The 18650-nt window shown below is 36.1% G+C and overlaps 1 protein-coding gene across 1 annotated transcript in view; it reads left to right on the forward strand.

Annotated features, from left to right (window-relative positions):
• The window catches only part of RBP2 (retinol binding protein 2), a 10451-nt gene extending 3551 nt beyond the window's left edge, over positions 1-6900 (forward strand). Inside the window, exons 2-4 of the mRNA XM_009649139.2 lie at positions 1886-2064; positions 5112-5213; positions 6847-6900. Of these exons, the coding sequence (XP_009647434.1) occupies positions 1886-2064; positions 5112-5213; positions 6847-6900 (335 nt within the window). The remainder of the gene's footprint in view (positions 1-1885; positions 2065-5111; positions 5214-6846) is intronic.
• The last annotated feature ends 11750 nt before the right edge of the window (positions 6901-18650 follow it).

Genomic DNA, 18650 nt, shown 5'->3' on the forward strand with positions numbered 1-18650 from the left:
AAGAGTGAAAAGATTCTTTTGCTCTGTTTTTCACAATTTTGCATGTGGTTAATATTTTAAGTATTAAAGTGCTCAGGTTCAAAGCACACTGAAGTTTTGGTTTTTTGAAATTCATCCATCCTTTTAATTAATGCATACACATTTCTAAACTTTAATTAAAGAATAGTTTTGCCCTTTAAGCCAGAAACTTTGATTTTATCATAAACATGTTACAAAGTATTTTAATCTACTATAATAGAACAATATATCATTTTTATTGCTTGTATTGTTCAAAATGCAGTTATGAAAACCATGCTTTAATAAAACCTCCCCTGATTTTTCTCCAGGAGCTACAAGACTAATATATTAGTCAGAAATAGCATTTCTTTAGAAGTCTAGACATTTTTTTTTCCTCAGAGAGAACTAAATTTTATGTTACCTGGCTATAAATCAGACCCAGAGGTACCTTTAATCCACCACAGCAGATAAAATATACCCGAGAAGCCTTGGACATAAATACTGAACAAGAACATTATTCCCCATGTTAAAAAGTCACAATTTTTTTCAAGCCAATCCTCTTACTCAACTCAATTAGTACTTCACAAGTAGTATAATGAATCTACCAAAAGAAAAAGGTCTCCATTAGTATGTGGCATTGCTGAGCTGACAATGATTAACTCATATGCAAAACCACTAAAGGATGGCTAACAAACCAAAACCATTTTTCAGTCTCTTGCAGAAGCATGTGAGATTATTTCATTTGCATATAGCACCATAATAAGATTCACTGCCAGCTGGTCAGAAATATTTATTGCAGATGGTAATGCAGTTGGCATTAGGTGGATTGTCTGGGGCAAACTGTCATCATGGTAATATATATTCTCCTTTTGGTAACTTTCAATGCATTCAGTTGCAAGCAGTTGTTTACATTATAATGTTAGTCTTCATCATGAAGAAAATAAAGATGTTAAGGAGATCGGTACTGCATAAAATGTTGACAGAATATTAAACAGGAACTGTCAAATGCTGTAGTTTAATACTTTTGTGACTTTTGACTTTGAATTGGTCTCCCTTTAACATCTAAACTACAATTTATTTCTGTATCTGTTGTCTAACGACGATGGATAAGCCAGGCTTTTATTTTATCGTTTCTTTTTTAGTCATTAGTATAATTTTCATTATTTGAAAATTAATTAATTAACATCTTGTATACTCCCACACACTATAGCTTCATCATAAAAGTAACATGCCAAAATCCCCTGGATTACATACTCATTCTAACATGCTTATTTTCTGAAAAGGAATATTATTCTGAGATCCTTCTTTTGGGGATGGCAAGCATTTCTAACCCTGCAGGACACGTACCAGTACCCTCATATGCCTGAGAGCCACATGATTTAGCCTGTACTCTTAGAAAAGGGAATGGCTCCCAGGCGTAAGATGAAAATAGCACTCCTGGCATCCCCCAGCTTCATGTGTGAGTGAGGCTAAAAAGGCAATGTCAGTCTTAATAGCCCCTATTGTTCCACATTATCCAAAAAACCTGGAGATTCAGGTGATTTAACATGCCAGCATCTGTTCACTACTGGTTGTATGTTGTAGCTCTGCCCACAACAGTCCCACAGACATCCTGTGAATAAATAAACTTATAATCAGTGGAAGATCATCAAATTGGAAGTCTACTTGCAAACACAATATTATTTGTATTTGAAATTATCTTTTTCTCTGCAAAATGTTGCAAGTAAAAGCATAATTTGTAGAAGTATGTTCCACATAAAATGTTGTGGGGTTTTTCTTGTTTTGTTTTGTTTTTTATTATGTGTAAATATAAGTGCTACGGGTTTTTTTATTTTTGGTAACAAATATTGGAATTTTCATTGTGATACTCTTTTCTGGTTTTTGGCAGATATTGATTTTGCAACTCGTAAGATTGCAAAACACTTGAAACAAACAAAGGAGATTATTCAAGACGGAGATAATTTCAAAACAAAAACACTCAGTACTTTCAGAAACTACGAACTGAATTACACTGTGGGAGTGGAGTTTGAAGAGCATACCAAAGGACTGGATAACCGAGTGGTAAAGGTAAAAATTTGGTACCTGATATCTTTTTACAACACAGTCAGCACTAGGACTGAGCAGTTCCAAAAATCTGCTCGACACATGAAAAAAACCACCAATACTTTACAGACATCAGAGGATTTTTATAAAGCAGAAATAATTTGCATCTTGAGACAGTTTCCTTTCCTGCTGCAAGCATTTATTATAAATGCAAATTAGGATGGTTACTCAGATACGTGAGGACAATCACTAATTACATGTTTTTCTACTAAGGGATTTTTCCAGCTTTTCTATGATATGCCTTTACATATTTAGAAAACAGCAAAATTATATTTTTACCTATGTATCTTCCTTAATGAAACTGTAAATTCATCCCTTTGAATTTTGGACTTTCTCTGTGTCAATATAAATTTTCAGTTCTGAATGGTGAGGTTCACACTGTATTTTTAATCTGAGCCTGCTCAATCTCAGTTGGACATCTTAACAGTTGGACACTGTTAAAAATAAACCTGCACTCAGCTATTAACCTTAAGGAAGCTTTGGGAAGGGACAAGAAAAAAATGTGAGCCAAAGCTACCACTGATACGGGTGGCAGGCCTACTGGCAGTGGTAGACAGACAAGGAGGCCCCAGCAGCGCAAGCTTTAAAGTCTTTACGATTGTAAGAGTAACCTGAGCTTAAAATTCCCCTAGGAAACTGTGGGCCTATGTTCAGACACCTTTCAGTGAGATATGTGGACAAGTAACATTTGGATCAAGGACCATAGTGTATGTTAGCCCATGCCCTACCTTCTATGACGAAGTCAACTAGTAAATCTGTTCCTGTGAGGCACTGAAACAAGACTGTATCAGGGACATCAGTGAGGAAAAGAATACATCCGAGCACTAATTAAATTCAGTTATTCAGCTTCATGTTTCTGCATCTATACTGCTTCTGTTTTACTCTCTTCTCACCCCTAAAATACTTAAGCAAGATTTTCAAAGACAGAAAGGCCAGTAGATCTTAAATTTCAGTCGACTGTCCCCTTTAGAGCCTTGCTAATCTTGCATTACCTGCCTCTCTTTGTCATCATTCACTGAATCTACCCTATCAACCCTTTCGACGGTTAGCACCATTTTATTCTTCCACTCACCTCTCAGCTCTCTTGCTCTTCTCCAAACATATGCTGACTTTTCCATCAGTAACTTCTCAGTAAAGAAGGTTTCAGAACTTGTTGCCAAACTCCAAGAAGCTGAGATCAAAGCTCACTGTCAACAAGACCTGTTTTGTTTTGGCAATTGCCACAAGAAATTGGCAGCAGAAAGGACATGTTTACATTTGAACTCACATCATCCGTCACTGGAGTGGCACGAATTTAACAGAAGACATTGCTTATTCACTGTGGATCGCTTTTCATTCTCAAACTAACTTTGTGCAGTGTAATTCCTATGACTTCTTTCAAATTATTTCTCATTCACAGGACTGCAAGACGTCAAATAATAAAGACCCATTTTTTTCCAGTATGCCGACTATCTCTCTCTCTAAATTTTTTTCCTATCACTTCCTCCAGTGAGCACTGGGTGGGACATATAAGAGTTTATGCTTTAAAACATTGCTCACACATCTCTTTAGATCAGTTGAAGGCATTACTAAGGATCTAAGGACTCATTAGTTTCACCACTCCTTAAGTCCATACACTAATGCGCTTCACCACGACCAAAGCCATTGCCTTTCTGTGCAAAATCATTTCACTTGCAGACTCTCCTCTTCATTATCAATTATTTGGAAGGAAGGAAGGAAACACAGCTGGTACAATTATAACTCTACCTGGCTTATTAATTTTTGCCTAATATTCTTTCTAAACAAATTCTATTACTTGTTTCTAACAAAAGGAAAAGGAAAAAGGAAGCATGCCGTGCCATTATTCCCTGAACTGCTCTAAAAGAATTTTCCAGTTATTTTATTAACAAAACAATTCCTCAAACACATTGAAGTTAGACGAATAAAACTTCTAGGCAACATTTAAATATAAAGAGGGCATGGATAATTTAAAGAGCATGTAGCTTAAAAATTCCGTAAATAAGAAAGAAGTTAACTGAAATTAAATTAGTTTTGTCTCGTTATTAATAGAAAGCTCCCTCATAAGAGAAATAAATCATCCAGTGCTGAACTAGAAAATTAATTAAGCTCCCAATACTCTTGGAGCTTTTTAATAACTGAACTTTCACTGCCTGTAACTGGTCTCTGATGAGGATTTGCCTATGACACATGGTTAAATGTCTCCCTAAAGTACAATGGTTCAAATCTAGAACAATTCAGACAAAGTGGCTTTTTTTGAATGTACTCTAGTGTATCTCAGTAGAGAATTTAGCCTATAAAGAGAACTTTTCCTTACAGATATGTTCATCTTGCTTCTGGAAAAGAATCAGCATACCCAATACCCTGCTTGTTAGTGATAGACTCTGAGTCACACCAAATCAGGAAATGGTTGAGGATGGAAGGGACCTAGTCTAACTGCTCTGGCTCAAGAAGCTTCAGCTACAGGATGTGGTCCAGCTTATGATCATATCTCTTTCAAGGTCTTTTGTGAAAGTGCATGAAAATACATAAATAAATTTATTGTATGAGATGATATTAACATACACTTCCTCTTGTTATTTTATGCAGAGCTAGAAAAGGTGTTAGCACGGCAGTAGTTGGTATAAGCCCCCAGGTATTCACTTATGAAATCTTATAATCTTTTTACTAATGGCTTTAAACAGCAAGAAAAGAAACATACAATTTGCATACATTGCACAAGTATCTGTTAATTTACACAGCAATTCACTGAACACTTTATATTCCTGTATGTGAAGAAATACATGGAAATGACAACAGAGCACTGTAAAAGCTTCATATCAAAACACTGTTGTCATCTTGAATGCCTTTAGGTTTTGGCTGAATGGTTGGTTGATTTGCGGCTTTTTAGGAGGAAGGTGTGGAATGGTAGGAAGCAACTGTAATTGTGTCTTCTCATTCTTTGACTGAGCTTGTTTTCATGTATTCATAAACTTCTCATTTACATATCTGAATTAATTATCTGATTCATGCAGACACTGGTGACCTGGGATGGTGACAAACTGGTATGTGTTCAGAAAGGTGAAAAGAAAAACAGAGGCTGGAAGCACTGGATTGAAGGAGACGTACTGCATCTGGTAAGGGCTGCTATACCGATACATAGCACATAACTGAGATTGCAGCGAAGTACGGTTTTCCATTTCAAAGGGTTTGTTACTTGTTCTAGTTAGAATGGTCTTTGTTTAAACAGCTCTGATCTCTGAACTCTAAGGAAATCCCCCCTCTGCTACAACTCAGGAATGCTCCATTTCTTTCCACCTGCTCCCAATTAAGTCATAACCCTGCAGTGGTTTTTTTACTCTGGTCCACTGCCCTCCAGCTATTAACACTTCTTGTTACACCGCACCACTAAAATCATCTCATTCTTATATAATCACTGGTATTAAAAAAAAAAGAATAGTATGGGACAGATTGCAAGAAAAATATTCTTTTTTGTTCTGAAAGAAGCACTATGAAATTTTAGCATGCTCTGCTGTAATACAGTTGAGAAACCTCTGGATACTCAAGAGGATCCTGCAAACAACCTACACTGCAATTATTTTGTGCTAGTACAATAAAAAAGTCAAAACATTCATACATCTGGGTTAGTAAGCTGAAGCCCAAAGATAAATGATGTGAGTCCAAGAGAGGCCAGAAGAGCCTGTGCAGGAAATAAGCAGTCACTGAAATCCGGAAAGATTTCAGAATAATAGATACATAATAATAATGATTCCAGAATTTCTTGGAAGAGCAATCAGGGAATGGGCATGATAATGTTGGATAGTGCAATAGGTGGGTGCAGAAAGATTATGGAGGAGAGCTCATTGTTCTCTCTCATAATTTGCACCTAGATATCTACTTCTCCACAAGTTTACCCTACAGATAGTTGGTATGGCCAACCACATTGCCTCAAGTCTGTATGCTTGAAAGGTCAAAGCAATGAATTAAAAATCACTGCCACCTAACTAAAAACCAACTGTCCAGTACACTTTTTCAACTCTGTTTTAGCCCATATTCAAAACCTGAGCTAACAAAGGTTCTACATTCTGGCACCAGGATTCAGGCTAAGACTGGTGGAAAAAGAGAGACCAAGTAGATTCTTAAAACAGCCTTCAGAAACTCTGCTGAGGGTTTGGCTAATTGCTGGCCAAAAAGCAAGCTTCAGCTCACTTCAAAGTTTTATTTGACACAGGAATGCTGGCTAATCAGAAGGCTAACCAAACTGACTGCATTGCAATGTGCAGGTGTGCCAACCTTCAAAAGGTCAGCTGCAACACAGGGCAAAAATGGTGTATTCTTCTGCCCTGAAAAATGGCTGGGCGCACCTCTGAACCAAATGTCCTCATCTTTTTAAAGCATCCTCCTTTTTTTTTTTTTATTTCCTTGTTTCATTGCTTCTCATAAATTATGAGGCAACATTTGAATTATAAACTATTACACTATATTGTTTTAATAACAGAGCAAGAAAAAGCTTGCATTGAAGAGCAATTTTATGCATTTTTCATTTATTCTTCTTAGAGCCCAATTCAAGTGTCAAAATCTAATTACTGAAACATGTGGTGCATGCCTGCTGATTGGTTACATATAATACCCTACTCTTTCTGTTGTTTTTTTTATAAGCATATCTTTTTAATGCAGTAGCTCAGTTATAGTAATTTTTGGTAGGATCTGCTGTGTATGCAAAATACAACTTGTACCACTATATACTTACTAATTGTTTTAATACCATAGGAACTGACATGTGAAGATCAGGTGTGCCATCAGATATTTAAGAAGAAAAACTAAAACTAACCAGAAAGCCACCCAGATCTTCATCACACTATATTTTGTCTAAGAAGAAGAACCAAGACAGATTTGCAATAATTCTTTGACATTGCTATGCGAATGTATTTTGTGCCTGTTTATGGAAACAAACGTGTTTTATAGAAATAACGCCAAACAGTTACAAACATCATAAATTCCTTTGCCTTTCAGTTTGGAGTTAAATAAAAGTAATTGTCTTTCAAATAATGCTTTCCTGCATCTTTGTAATCATTTTCAGAGGAGTGTCCTTTAGCAACCAGGCTGAAAATGAACAGTCACAATTATTTCAACCATAGTATATCTCTCCACAGTACTATAATATCATAATATATTTGGATGACTGAGTAAAATTGGACATTCATTGGACTGTTTCTATTTAATTTAGTCCTGGATCACTAAGTCTACAGTTTCAGGCAACAGAATGGCTCACTGAACACGATACATGGCCTTTCGCATCTAGGTTATTCATTTGAATTTGGCCCAGGTCTATAGCTGCTAGTAGTTATCACGTGATAGATGTCGCATGGCCAATGTGAAATGCTGTAGCTCCTCAATACAGTCCTAACGTGGATCACTGACAATGCTGCTAACCTCCAGTTAGAAACAGCATTCTACTAATAATCCCAGTGGAGAAGTCTGCTATTAGAACCCAACTCTACATTCAAGAGTTGCTCCATGATGTGAAAACTAAGGCATACTTATGGCTATAAGAGGAAAACAGCAAAGTATACCCAGACTGCACGTATCCTGTGTATAAGGAGTACCCAGCATGCTGCAATCCTCACCTTGTACCTACCTTTCAGAGACTAAAAAGAAAAGTTCCATACAACTGTTCAGTTTTATTTAGGGTTTTTCAAAAGAACTCATGTTCTTTGCTAAAGGCAAGTTTAAGCTAACCATGGATGGTGAGCACTTCAGTAGATAGAAACTGAAATTATTCAATAAAATGTGTGCACACATTCCACAGAACTGAAGAAGTGCTTGTATGCCCAAAAGCTCATCTGTTTTTTCCCAACTATATGAATTATTCTAGTAAAATATACTGTCTTTTCTACAACCTTGCCTTGCAGATATATAAACTTTCACATAAACTTTATCACCATTTCAATTCCCTCTTGCCCATAGGCCCCGATCTTCTATTTAGTATGGGAGGAGTGGAAATTCACTAAACAGATCAGTGGTAGGGAATTAGAGAAAAGATGTGGCAAAAAACTTTGCAGAAATGGAGGAACATATGCTTTCTCCCCATCCCCACCTGCTGCTTAGCCTACTCACTGTCAATAGCTCAGGATAGGAAAGGAGTGAGACAGTCTCCCAGCTGAAAACAAGGTTACATCCACAAAACCCCAAATCTGATTAATACATCACTAATAGTCACATAGCCATGGGCATATAATTGTGTATGTAGGGACATTTTTATGAGCTGGACTTTGCTTCTCCTGATAAAAGTTGACCTGCTATCAAACTTCCTGTGTACTTCACCTGAACAATGCTCTAATGTTAGTTCTCATAGAAGGAACTGCACTTGGAGCTGGTAACTCCTTATTTTTTCTTATTCAGCCCTGACCTGGACTTTCCAGTAGAAACAAACCTAATTTCTATTTCTAAGTCTTTGCTAGTTATAGGCTAAGAAGTACCACAGTTCATTAAGCTTTCAAAATGTTATCAGAACAAAGTAATCACGAGGAAACAAAATGTGCATGTTTTAATCAGTGACATTTCTCATAGTTGGTTCTTGCCAGGAGTAAGCCTGCACAATGCAGGGTTTCATAACTTCACACCAAATCATAAAACAAAGGAAAAGCTTTCGTATATCACAAAGAACTATCATTAAATGACAAATTATGAGTTTGAAGATGGAAAGCAAGCATTCTTCAATTGATTTCTTACTATTATTTGCTTACTAGTTTTGTCTAATGGATATGGTTGGGAAGTAAATGAAGTAGGCACCTGAGTAGACTTTGATTAGGAGAAAACTGAATCTGACCCTATTTTTTTGCCAATTTTGGAAATGAAAATTCCAGACTTTTCAACAGGGAGTGAGAAAATGTGCCAGGTTTTTTACACTCCAAAACAACCTTTTCTTCTTGCACATACTGATGTGCAAGAACTTGCAACATCCTTTACAACTGTACGTGCAGAACTGGAGACAGAGGAGATTTCATTATGTTCCTTTATAATTACTTCCAAAGGTATAGTTGTTTGTACCACATTTGTGATGTTAGCTTGGTCTCTAAGCTGTACAAAGGTCCCTTATCTCCTTGCCAGAAGATTAAATACTTGCACTGGAGGAATAGACCTCGCTGGTAAATCAGAGAATGTTCATTCGCATTTTTTCAGCCCTTTGGCATGCAGTGCTGTCTCAGCTGTTCTGAAGGATTACCATTTGCATTGGTTCTTTTCCTCGTAAAGAATATTATTCAAATACAGCTAACAGGGAATTTACAAGCAACCTTCTGATCCAAAAAACCAGAAAAAGCCTGTACCATAACAAAAGCACTTCCTAGTGAGTACAGTACTGGGCAATGAGTCAGGACCACTACCTGTCACTGGACTTTCAAACGACAATGACAAAGGTATGTGTAAGAAATGTTTATAGTGGAATTTCTAAAAATCCTCTGCATTGAGCCAGTTTTCCTCCCTAAAAGTGAACTAGTATTTTCTTACCAACTGTTAGAAGAAGAAAGCAACACTGCAGGCAGACACTGTAGATGCTCCTACCAATAATGTTCTGTGTCCAGTTCCTATAACACTGTCTTTCTATTAAGTTCTGAAGGGTCACCTAGATACCATGTGCACAGAATGGCTTTCAAATTTTCCATGAATATGCTACTGACTCTGCTGATTCGCTGCTTGTGAAAGATGTCTGCTCCACTGCCATCTGGCAAAAAGTCTAAGGTTTCTAAGTCAGCATTTACTTCAAGATCTGATGAAGACAAATAAAATTGCACCAAAAAGAGTTGTTTAGTTACATTTATTTGTATTTTTTTTAAGCATGGGTACATATTTGGCCTTAGTGGGGAGAGATTAATAGAAAGGATTTATTTGGAAGGTTTGTCCCCACTAGAACACATTCTTTTCAGGTTTAATTTGTGATTGATTTGAAGAGCAGAGGTTGCAGATATTTTAATTTCAGCTTGCTGATTACACTTGCTATGCAGATGGTGAAGATTAGAAGAAATCATTTTGTGAAAATGAGATTTAAAATAAAATTAACCAGACAAGCTTTTCAATAGCGACAAAAATTTTGTCAGTTATTCTCTAAATATCACACTTGCTTTAATTATCTCTCACACTTCAGTGCTTCAGTCATCATTAAATAGAAATGGGAAGGCAATAGATTACAGTACATATTCCAGAGTTCTTAGATGTAGAGGAATCCATGGGAAGATTAGGAGCTTGGCCTTAAGTGACAGTAGAGACTCCACTTGGCATAAGAACACATGAAAGGCTGCTGCTAAAGGAATGAGGGCACACTATCATCCATACAGGAGAAGAAAGACAAGAAGTAACAGACTTAAATGGCAGCATGGAAACTTCAGGTGGGCATTAAGCAACACCTCTGCACTCAAAAGATAATGAAGGACTGGAAGAGGCTGGCAGATGAGCTTGTGGAGTCTCTATGGTCCAACCATAATATCCACTTTCTTCCATCAGGCAAATACAGGCTGTATCTGTAGTAATAGTTGACAAGACCAGGAAGATCTCAAAGATATATTCTTACTGGTTTTATGAAAAAAAAAGGCCAAATAGATAGTAAGAGAAAGGCTACAGCATAAACGCATGCTTACCAAGACACAGAAACAAGCCTTAAGAACCACTGGAAATTCTCTTTACCTGTTTTCATGTTGCTCTACTTTGGATTCCTCCTGGTTTTAGTTTAGGTAACAGTATGTCATAGAAAGGCTTCCTGGAAATCTGATAAACCCTTCACAAAGGCTTTTGCTGTAAACTTAGTTATGACTTCAGAATTAAACCATGGCATGAAAGTTAAAAAGGATATCTCCCTGTGAAAGCTTAAAAGGGAATTCCTTTGAATTGCTTTTAATATGTAGTGCCCTTTGCTGCCTTTCGTCACTGCACCTAAAGTCAAGTATTTTCCTATTCTTAATTGGGTTTTTTTTTCATCATTTCATTCACTTTTGGATTTATACATATGCACCTTTACACACACACTTATTTACATTCAGGGGTAGAGGGGATCAGTAGCCTCATTTGTTAAGAAAATGAGGCATAGCTGTCCACAATATTTGGTTGCTCACACCCCCACAGCTTTCGAACCAGTTACCCAGTGTAGATTGGCCAACCAGTTCTGACAAAGGATAAAGACTCTCTAAGATATAAAAGGTCTACAATTCTATATGAAAATTAATGGCAAGATAGAATGCCTTCAGTAGAAGACAGGCTACAGGGTGAACTCATGGTTATCAAGTCTTAGATAAATCACTTTGCATAAAAACACAATAAATGACGTAACCATAGAAAACCTTCCGCTGGAATTCATATCTTGATGCCAATGAATTCAACTATGAGACAAAATCCGTAGGAAACCAAGCTTCACTTATTTTTTTGAAATTTTTCATCTCTTCCTACATGTCTGTAGGGAAGAAGAACTTTAATAACTGAAGAATATGTTTTTCCTGGAGGCACCCTAAAGCCAAAGATTACTTAAATTTTCTGGTGGCCAGACTAAAGCAATGCTCTTCCAACATGCCATCCAATGCAGTTGTCCTAAAACCCAAGTAAATGCTTTAGTATGTCTTTTCAACACATTGATTGAAAAATACCATACTCCCCGGTCATACATTCTAGCTTGATCAGAGAAAGGCTATTGAGCTTTTGTCACAAAAGCGAGTGAAGTCTTAGTAAAAATCATTTGGCATGACAAGTAAGCCAACAGTATATTCTCAAAATATGTAATTTTATCTTTTCTTTACACCTTTTTAATTAAACATCAACTTTTGAAATAATTATAAGGGTCTCTAACTGTAATTGGAGCTGGTTTTGCAAGTAGTTCTATTTATGTCAGAGTACTTCTGTGGAGTCATTTATTCTGTTGACCCAGATCAGATCCTGAGTCAGGTCATACACATCTACTGATAATACAGACCATAGACTCTGAAGCTGTAGAGAATTTAATGCTTTCAAAGTATCAGTGTCAGAAAAATGTGTATTTCTAGTCATTGTTACTTATATCTGCTTCAAAGATTCAACAATAAAAGAATGCAATAAACTTCCTGAATGTTTAAGAACAACGTTTTTAAGTTAAACATTTTTCTTTTCATTTGGATGTTCAAAACATGCAACTAAAAATAAAAGCATGTGACATATGGCAATTTTTTTCAGTTATCTCAAAAAAAAAAATTGAGAATTTACATTTATTTATATATATATGTCACATTGTATTTTTTTTAAATAAACCACCAACAACTTAATCTAAATTAGATTCATTTTCTGAACATTTTTGAGAAGCCAATATCAGTAAAATAGTCAGGAATTACACCTGGAAGATGAGCTTTACTGGTTAGAGGATTAAGACAGAGTTGTATGGCTCCTTTTTTGTGAAATAACAGCCTTGGTTCTCTAAAAACACAGATTGCTGTTTGCTACTAATGGGTGCCTTGAGTAGCATTACAGCAAATTGCTTTCCTTGATGGCGTAAACTGAATACACAGAAAACATGAACACTTAGTTAAAATGTTAGCACATCAAAAGTCACTAAAGGAAAATAACTGTTTTCCAGAGAAGGGCTTTGTATGATCATAATTGAACTATTTCTGGTTTAGTGAACTTGTGCCATTTAAAATGGGAAGCAGAACCAGATTTTCTACTGCCATGCTGATTGCATAGTCATTCTGCAGCAGAGCAAAATGAACGTTGACTGTGACTAAATCACAATGGCAGGAATAAATTAACTGTTGGCCATCAGGCTGCAGGATCCAGTGTGGTCCCCAGTGGAAGTCTAGACAGCTCCAGCGCTTGCCCATATTTGGACCTCCAGATACAACATCTGCTCACAGCAAGAGGGTTATCAGACTGTTTTGGTTACACCTCTTCCTACCTGACTCACCTTGCTTAGCTTGTATTGTACCCGTAAGATGAGATTCTACAGGGGCAATGCAGTACTACAAGAGCGGAATATTTATCGGGTTATGATCTCATACCAACTAGCTGAACTCTTTCCATGGAAAAATTAACTCAAAGAAATTGCAGGACTTATTTTTGTATAGTAGTTTAAACCTCTGTAATGTTCCATTGACGCAGCATGAAGCAAAAGGCAATGAAGGTTCTGGCCCTTGAGCTCAGACTTGGGTTTACAGGTTTTCATAACCTGTTTTTTTTTTCACAAGGATAAATATCTATATTCTGTTGATACAGTTTATGTTTGCCTTTATTTCAAAGAAGAAAGTCAATCTTTCCCAAAGTCATACATAAAGAAAAAAAGCTATTTGGCTCACTGTAGATCTCAATATAAACAAACTATAAGCAAGGCTGTGCATGAAAACACTATAATAACTTCTCAGATATGTGTTTTTATTTATAAAGTTTATGACAGAACTCTGTAGCTGTCCTAGTGCAAGTAATCTAAATAGAACGAGACCTAGAACATATTAGGAGTCTTCCAATGAAAAGTAGAACATATTTTGGCACCTTGGAATAGGGTTAAAAAAAGGCCCAAATAATGCACCCCTCACTGCAAATTTGTTTCTGAATGGAAGTAGGCACAGATTAAAATTCTTTCATAGAAAAAAATCAGTATCACTCTATTAGATAAAACAACAGTGCAACAACTTATCTAAAAATCTGGGCCTGCAAAATATTTAAAATATATATAGTCCTTTGCCTCAATTACCAGCAATAGTAACAATCAAGACTTCTAAATATGTACACTCTGGATATAATTCTGCAGTCACATATGTATACAGATTTACACAGCTCAGTTTCACCTTAAGCAGTTTACAGACCAAATCACTTTCTTAAATATTAGATCAATGTTAGAGCATTTAGGCTGCATGTTTTGGACTAAAGAAGAAAATATGGAAACATTTCAATCAATTGGTCTCAGACTGTTAAAAGATTACAACTTATCCTTCTTTCCTGACCACTCCATTAGGTTTTGATAATGAAAACCATTACTACTCCTATCCTTTCCTGTCAGCTGCATCAGCAGTAATTAACCTCCACTGACTGAAGAGCACAAATGTAGCCTGGTGCTTTTATCAATGTTATTTTTCCCCTGCAATATAATGATTATGTATCAAAAAAGATATCAGAGAACATCTTTAGGTAGGAGAGGATTCAATTTGAGAACTTCTATGTCCAGTTCAATGCCAGGTCTTATTATCTGGCAGTATTAATTAGAGAGGGAAGAAAAAAAAATCTTGGTTTATATAGCTCTCCTTAATGCATAAGATTGTAACCACATCACTGTATGGTGAAACGAGCTGCAAAGTACAGCATGCCTGTCCTATCTAATGGATGGTATCGGTAAGCATTCTTAAATACGTAATACTAATACGCTCCATGGCCCCTTATGAAGTTACTTGAAGCCATAGAAGAATTTGTAGCATCTTCTCTGAGGACAAATGTTTTAATTTAGTGATTACTTTTTTAAAGGAGAATTTATATTATTATATTTTTAATAAAATGAGTAATACAATAAGCTTTTTTTTTTCTATACTATCATCTTCAGGATAGAAAAATTTCCTCAAAAGTCTGGTCTACACTGCAAAGGCTTATTGCCAGAAACCTCCTTTTGTCACTAAAAGTATAAATACAAACCTGATGTAAGCTAGTAAAGCCCAGTTTTTGTCTTGTCCAAATCAAATCTGCTTTCCCAAACAACAGAACTCTCTCAGCCAATATACAGTCACCAAAAATACTGCTGACAAAGTAACACTGGCTCCCAGTGTTACTTTATATAAGCTCCCAGCTTCTGTTTGCAGTCAGAGCCAGTCTTTGGAGTGTCATCTCTGAGAAGCCCCTCAAACAACTCCATCACTAATTTCTATTACATTTAACATAATATTCCTGATGTGTCATGAAATAGTTCACATAAAAAGTCAGATAGCAAGATTCAAACAGTGGATAGCATCTTTTCCAGTTAGAAACCCATCTAATGAGGCTGGATTTTGTCAGCAAAACAGCCAAGTATGCATAGGAACACAGCAATGTCCTACGGTACAAGATCTGTTATAGTAAGTTTTTTGTAAAGGATGTCCTAGTGCCTAATAGTTCCTGTTAGTCAACTTGATGCCAGGAACTGTTCACATGCAACTGTCTACCTGCAAATGTCTACACTGAAGTACTGCTTAAACAAAACCAAGAAAAATCCCCATCTTTCATTGAAAGGGAGGCTGTTGTGATTTTCCTCAGATTAATGGCAAGAAACTGCCAGGTAGAAACATGCACACTGTGGAGCAGCTGACCCATGTTAATTTGTTATGTTATGGTAACCTGCTTGTGTATCACAGGCTACAGACCTGAAGTTTATCAGTGCAGAGACTAATGAATGAGGAACAGGAACTACAACACTTGCCTTCATCTGTGGCTAAACAGAAGATCTCAGCCTCTCTCTAGCCTGGTCCACAGAGGAATTATTTATGGCTATAAAGAAGTCAGTACCAGGATCAGTGATAATTTTTACAAATGTGTGAGTACGTATCATAAAACAGATACAGTTATGACAGTATTAAAATACTTTACAGAAGTATAGTTTATACTTACCACCCTCCTGGTAAGGAAAAACATGCACCGAATGAAACACCATTATACAAGCATTTATCCACATCGATGACCACAAAACCCACAAAACACAAAACCCCTACAAAACAGGCTGGAGTTAAAAGCATCAGTGAAAATCGAAATAATTTTATTTACGTCAGTAGAAGGCCTTCAAAATTATCATTTCAAAATATGTGAAAAGCATTCTTTTGCAGCCAGATTTACTAAAGAAACAGTTTCAGGATTTCAGGTCCAGACATCAGTCAGGGGGAAAAAAGGAAGGAAAAAAAAAAAATTAACAGAATCAAGGCGTCATCTAGTGGCAAATCGTTTAAACACACAGTTAAGGGGGGCATCCTGTGGCTTTATCACATGAGATTCCTGTCCTCTTCACAAACTCAAAACAAAAAATACTGTCATTATAGTAATTTTATATCTCCATAGTAAATTGAATAACATTCTCATATTTTTTAAGAACGGAGCTATTAAGACAATGTGTGTAGTCTAAGCCATATCACAACTTTACTTTGAGGGGATTAAACTCCAACTACATACTAACCACATATTATTAAAATTCATCAGTTTTAATTTGGATAGCCATATAAAAATAGTACATGTCCATTTTTGATAGGAGAATTCAATGTGCCTCTTCATACAGGATATAAAACCATGTGTAGGTGATAGTTATTATTACTAATTGGCGGGAGGAGGGAAGTTGACTATGTATTAGAGAAGCATGGTAACATTTTCAAGAACAGCAGTATAAGGGGAGTTGAACCAGAAACCTTTAGGATTAAAAGCCTAAACTTTTTTAGCTTGAACTAAGACTCTATATTGATCCTCACTCATCAACAGATTATATACTTCATCTTTCAGAGTGATTTTGCCCAGAAGATCTGAATGCTGCAAGTCCTATGTCAGGCTCCATTTATGCAATATATTGGCAAAGGACTGGAAAAGAGACATTCAAAGCTAAAAACATTAATTTCTATAGTCTGAGTTTAAAAATTCAAATGTTGGACAGGCATGGTTTTGATAACTTGCGGTTTTCAGACTAGATGAAGAGGGTATATAGCACACGCTGTTACTATTGAATTACATTTATTGACTGTATCTCTGAAAAATTTAATGATTCAGGTTCTACTGGAAATGGGAAAACAAAAGAAACAGCTTGTATAGGACTCGTATATATAAATACGTTGTTACATTTGCCTCCAGCAATACATTATTTATGTGTGATTACTATAAAAGAGAAAGGATAAATCTAATACAGCTTTCATCACTGCCTGCTCTCTACATAAATAACTTGTTACTGTGTAATTGTGAAAAAAAAACTTAAAACACAAAGGCACATTCAGTGCTACAGAAATGCTATACAATTCTGTGATTGCTAATTCTTTGAACTACAATGCCAAGTGAGAAACCATGTAACTTTGCAGCTCAAATCACAAAGATAGGGTGGTCTTAACCTTTCAAAAAAAAAAAAACAAACCACCCTACATATTACAACTACTGAAGACAAACTAAAAAAAATAAAAATAAAATTTTAAAAAAGCCACAAACGAATTGACAGAGCCACTTTCCATTTGACAGGCATATCTTGGGAGAACGGATCTGGATTACAGTCACATTCTGGGTTTCTAAAAGCTTCTTCTGAAATCCCGCATAAATTAGCCTGACCTGAAAACAAAACTTAGTAGCAGGGGTTTGGTTTTATGTGCCTAGCACACCATAAGCCTCACCTGCATTTGAGCCGGTGGTGAAGCAACTGCTATCAAACTATAAAACAAAAGACTGCTCATAGCCAGAGCATTAAGTCATGTGGGATGAGTGCCTAAGCAATGGGATTTTAGTAACAAGAATGACAGCTACTCTTTAACCTCAATTTCCTTCCCTTTGGTTTTGGAGAAAATACACTACTGAAAGCTACTGTCTTATATAATGACAGTCCCATAAAAGTGGTTTTATCATCATTACTGTTCCTTTGAAACAGATCCTAATGTAGAATATTTAGGTATTAATACTGTTCAGTTCTTTTTAACTAAATAAATGTGCTTTGACAGTTTGACTCTGTGTTGGTATGTACATTGTTTATGCAGATGTTACACCAGGGTCTGAAACCTTATCTCTGCATCTGGAAAACACAAAACTGCCTGATCAAGAGAAAACAAACAACTTTGTTCATTCAGAAGCTATAATCAATTATCAAAGCCTGGCCACCAACCTTTCACATTGACTAAGTGTCCATAGTGCTGTTCTTAAACTACCTTTTATTACTGCTTTATATTTGGATAAAAAATAACTCTATGTAAATCTTGTCTAACATTACTAGAAAACAAACGCAGTATTTTCAGTTTTCCAGACTGCTGGCAACAGATCATTCTGATGAGTGGGAATACTATTCAATAAACATTTTTTTGCAAGCATATGGAAAACTCTATGCTGAATCATTTCCCAAGCACAATCCAACTCTGTGGTCAGCAGCAATAAGGTAATAATATGTATAGCAATTAAAAGTGAAAATAAATGAATATTTTTGTTCTGAAATCATTAATATTGTTATAGAAATTTTTAAGTAGCTATTGGACTGATACTCCTCAGACAAGAAGAAATAATTGTATAGGTTTTCTAGTTCATGTTATCTCAAGACTATATTCATGGCAAACTAAACTGCTTGCTGAATTAGATCTTAGAAATAGTTTGACAGGTTTAAAGAAGAGCAGAGAAAATGGAATAAGTTTATCTGAAGTCTCAAAACTCAGTAGAAGAGCATTAATACCAACATGCAGCTACAGGGGAAGGCATTGTAAATCTGATAAAAAAAGAAATTATATGCTCTAAAATTGGAATACCTGCCGCATTCCAAACCCCTTCTGTGGTTTCAAGGCCTGCCCTTTTGCCACCGATCTTAATGGAAGTGGAATCATGCCAAAATGAGCATGGCCTCCAGAAAATAAAACGCAAAGAAGCAAGTGTTAATAAATCAGAAGGACTAGCAGGTCAATCAA

This window comes from Egretta garzetta, unplaced genomic scaffold (assembly GCF_000687185.1).
Source record: "Egretta garzetta isolate BGI_Z169 unplaced genomic scaffold, ASM68718v1 scaffold161, whole genome shotgun sequence".
NCBI lineage: Eukaryota > Metazoa > Chordata > Aves > Pelecaniformes > Ardeidae > Egretta > Egretta garzetta.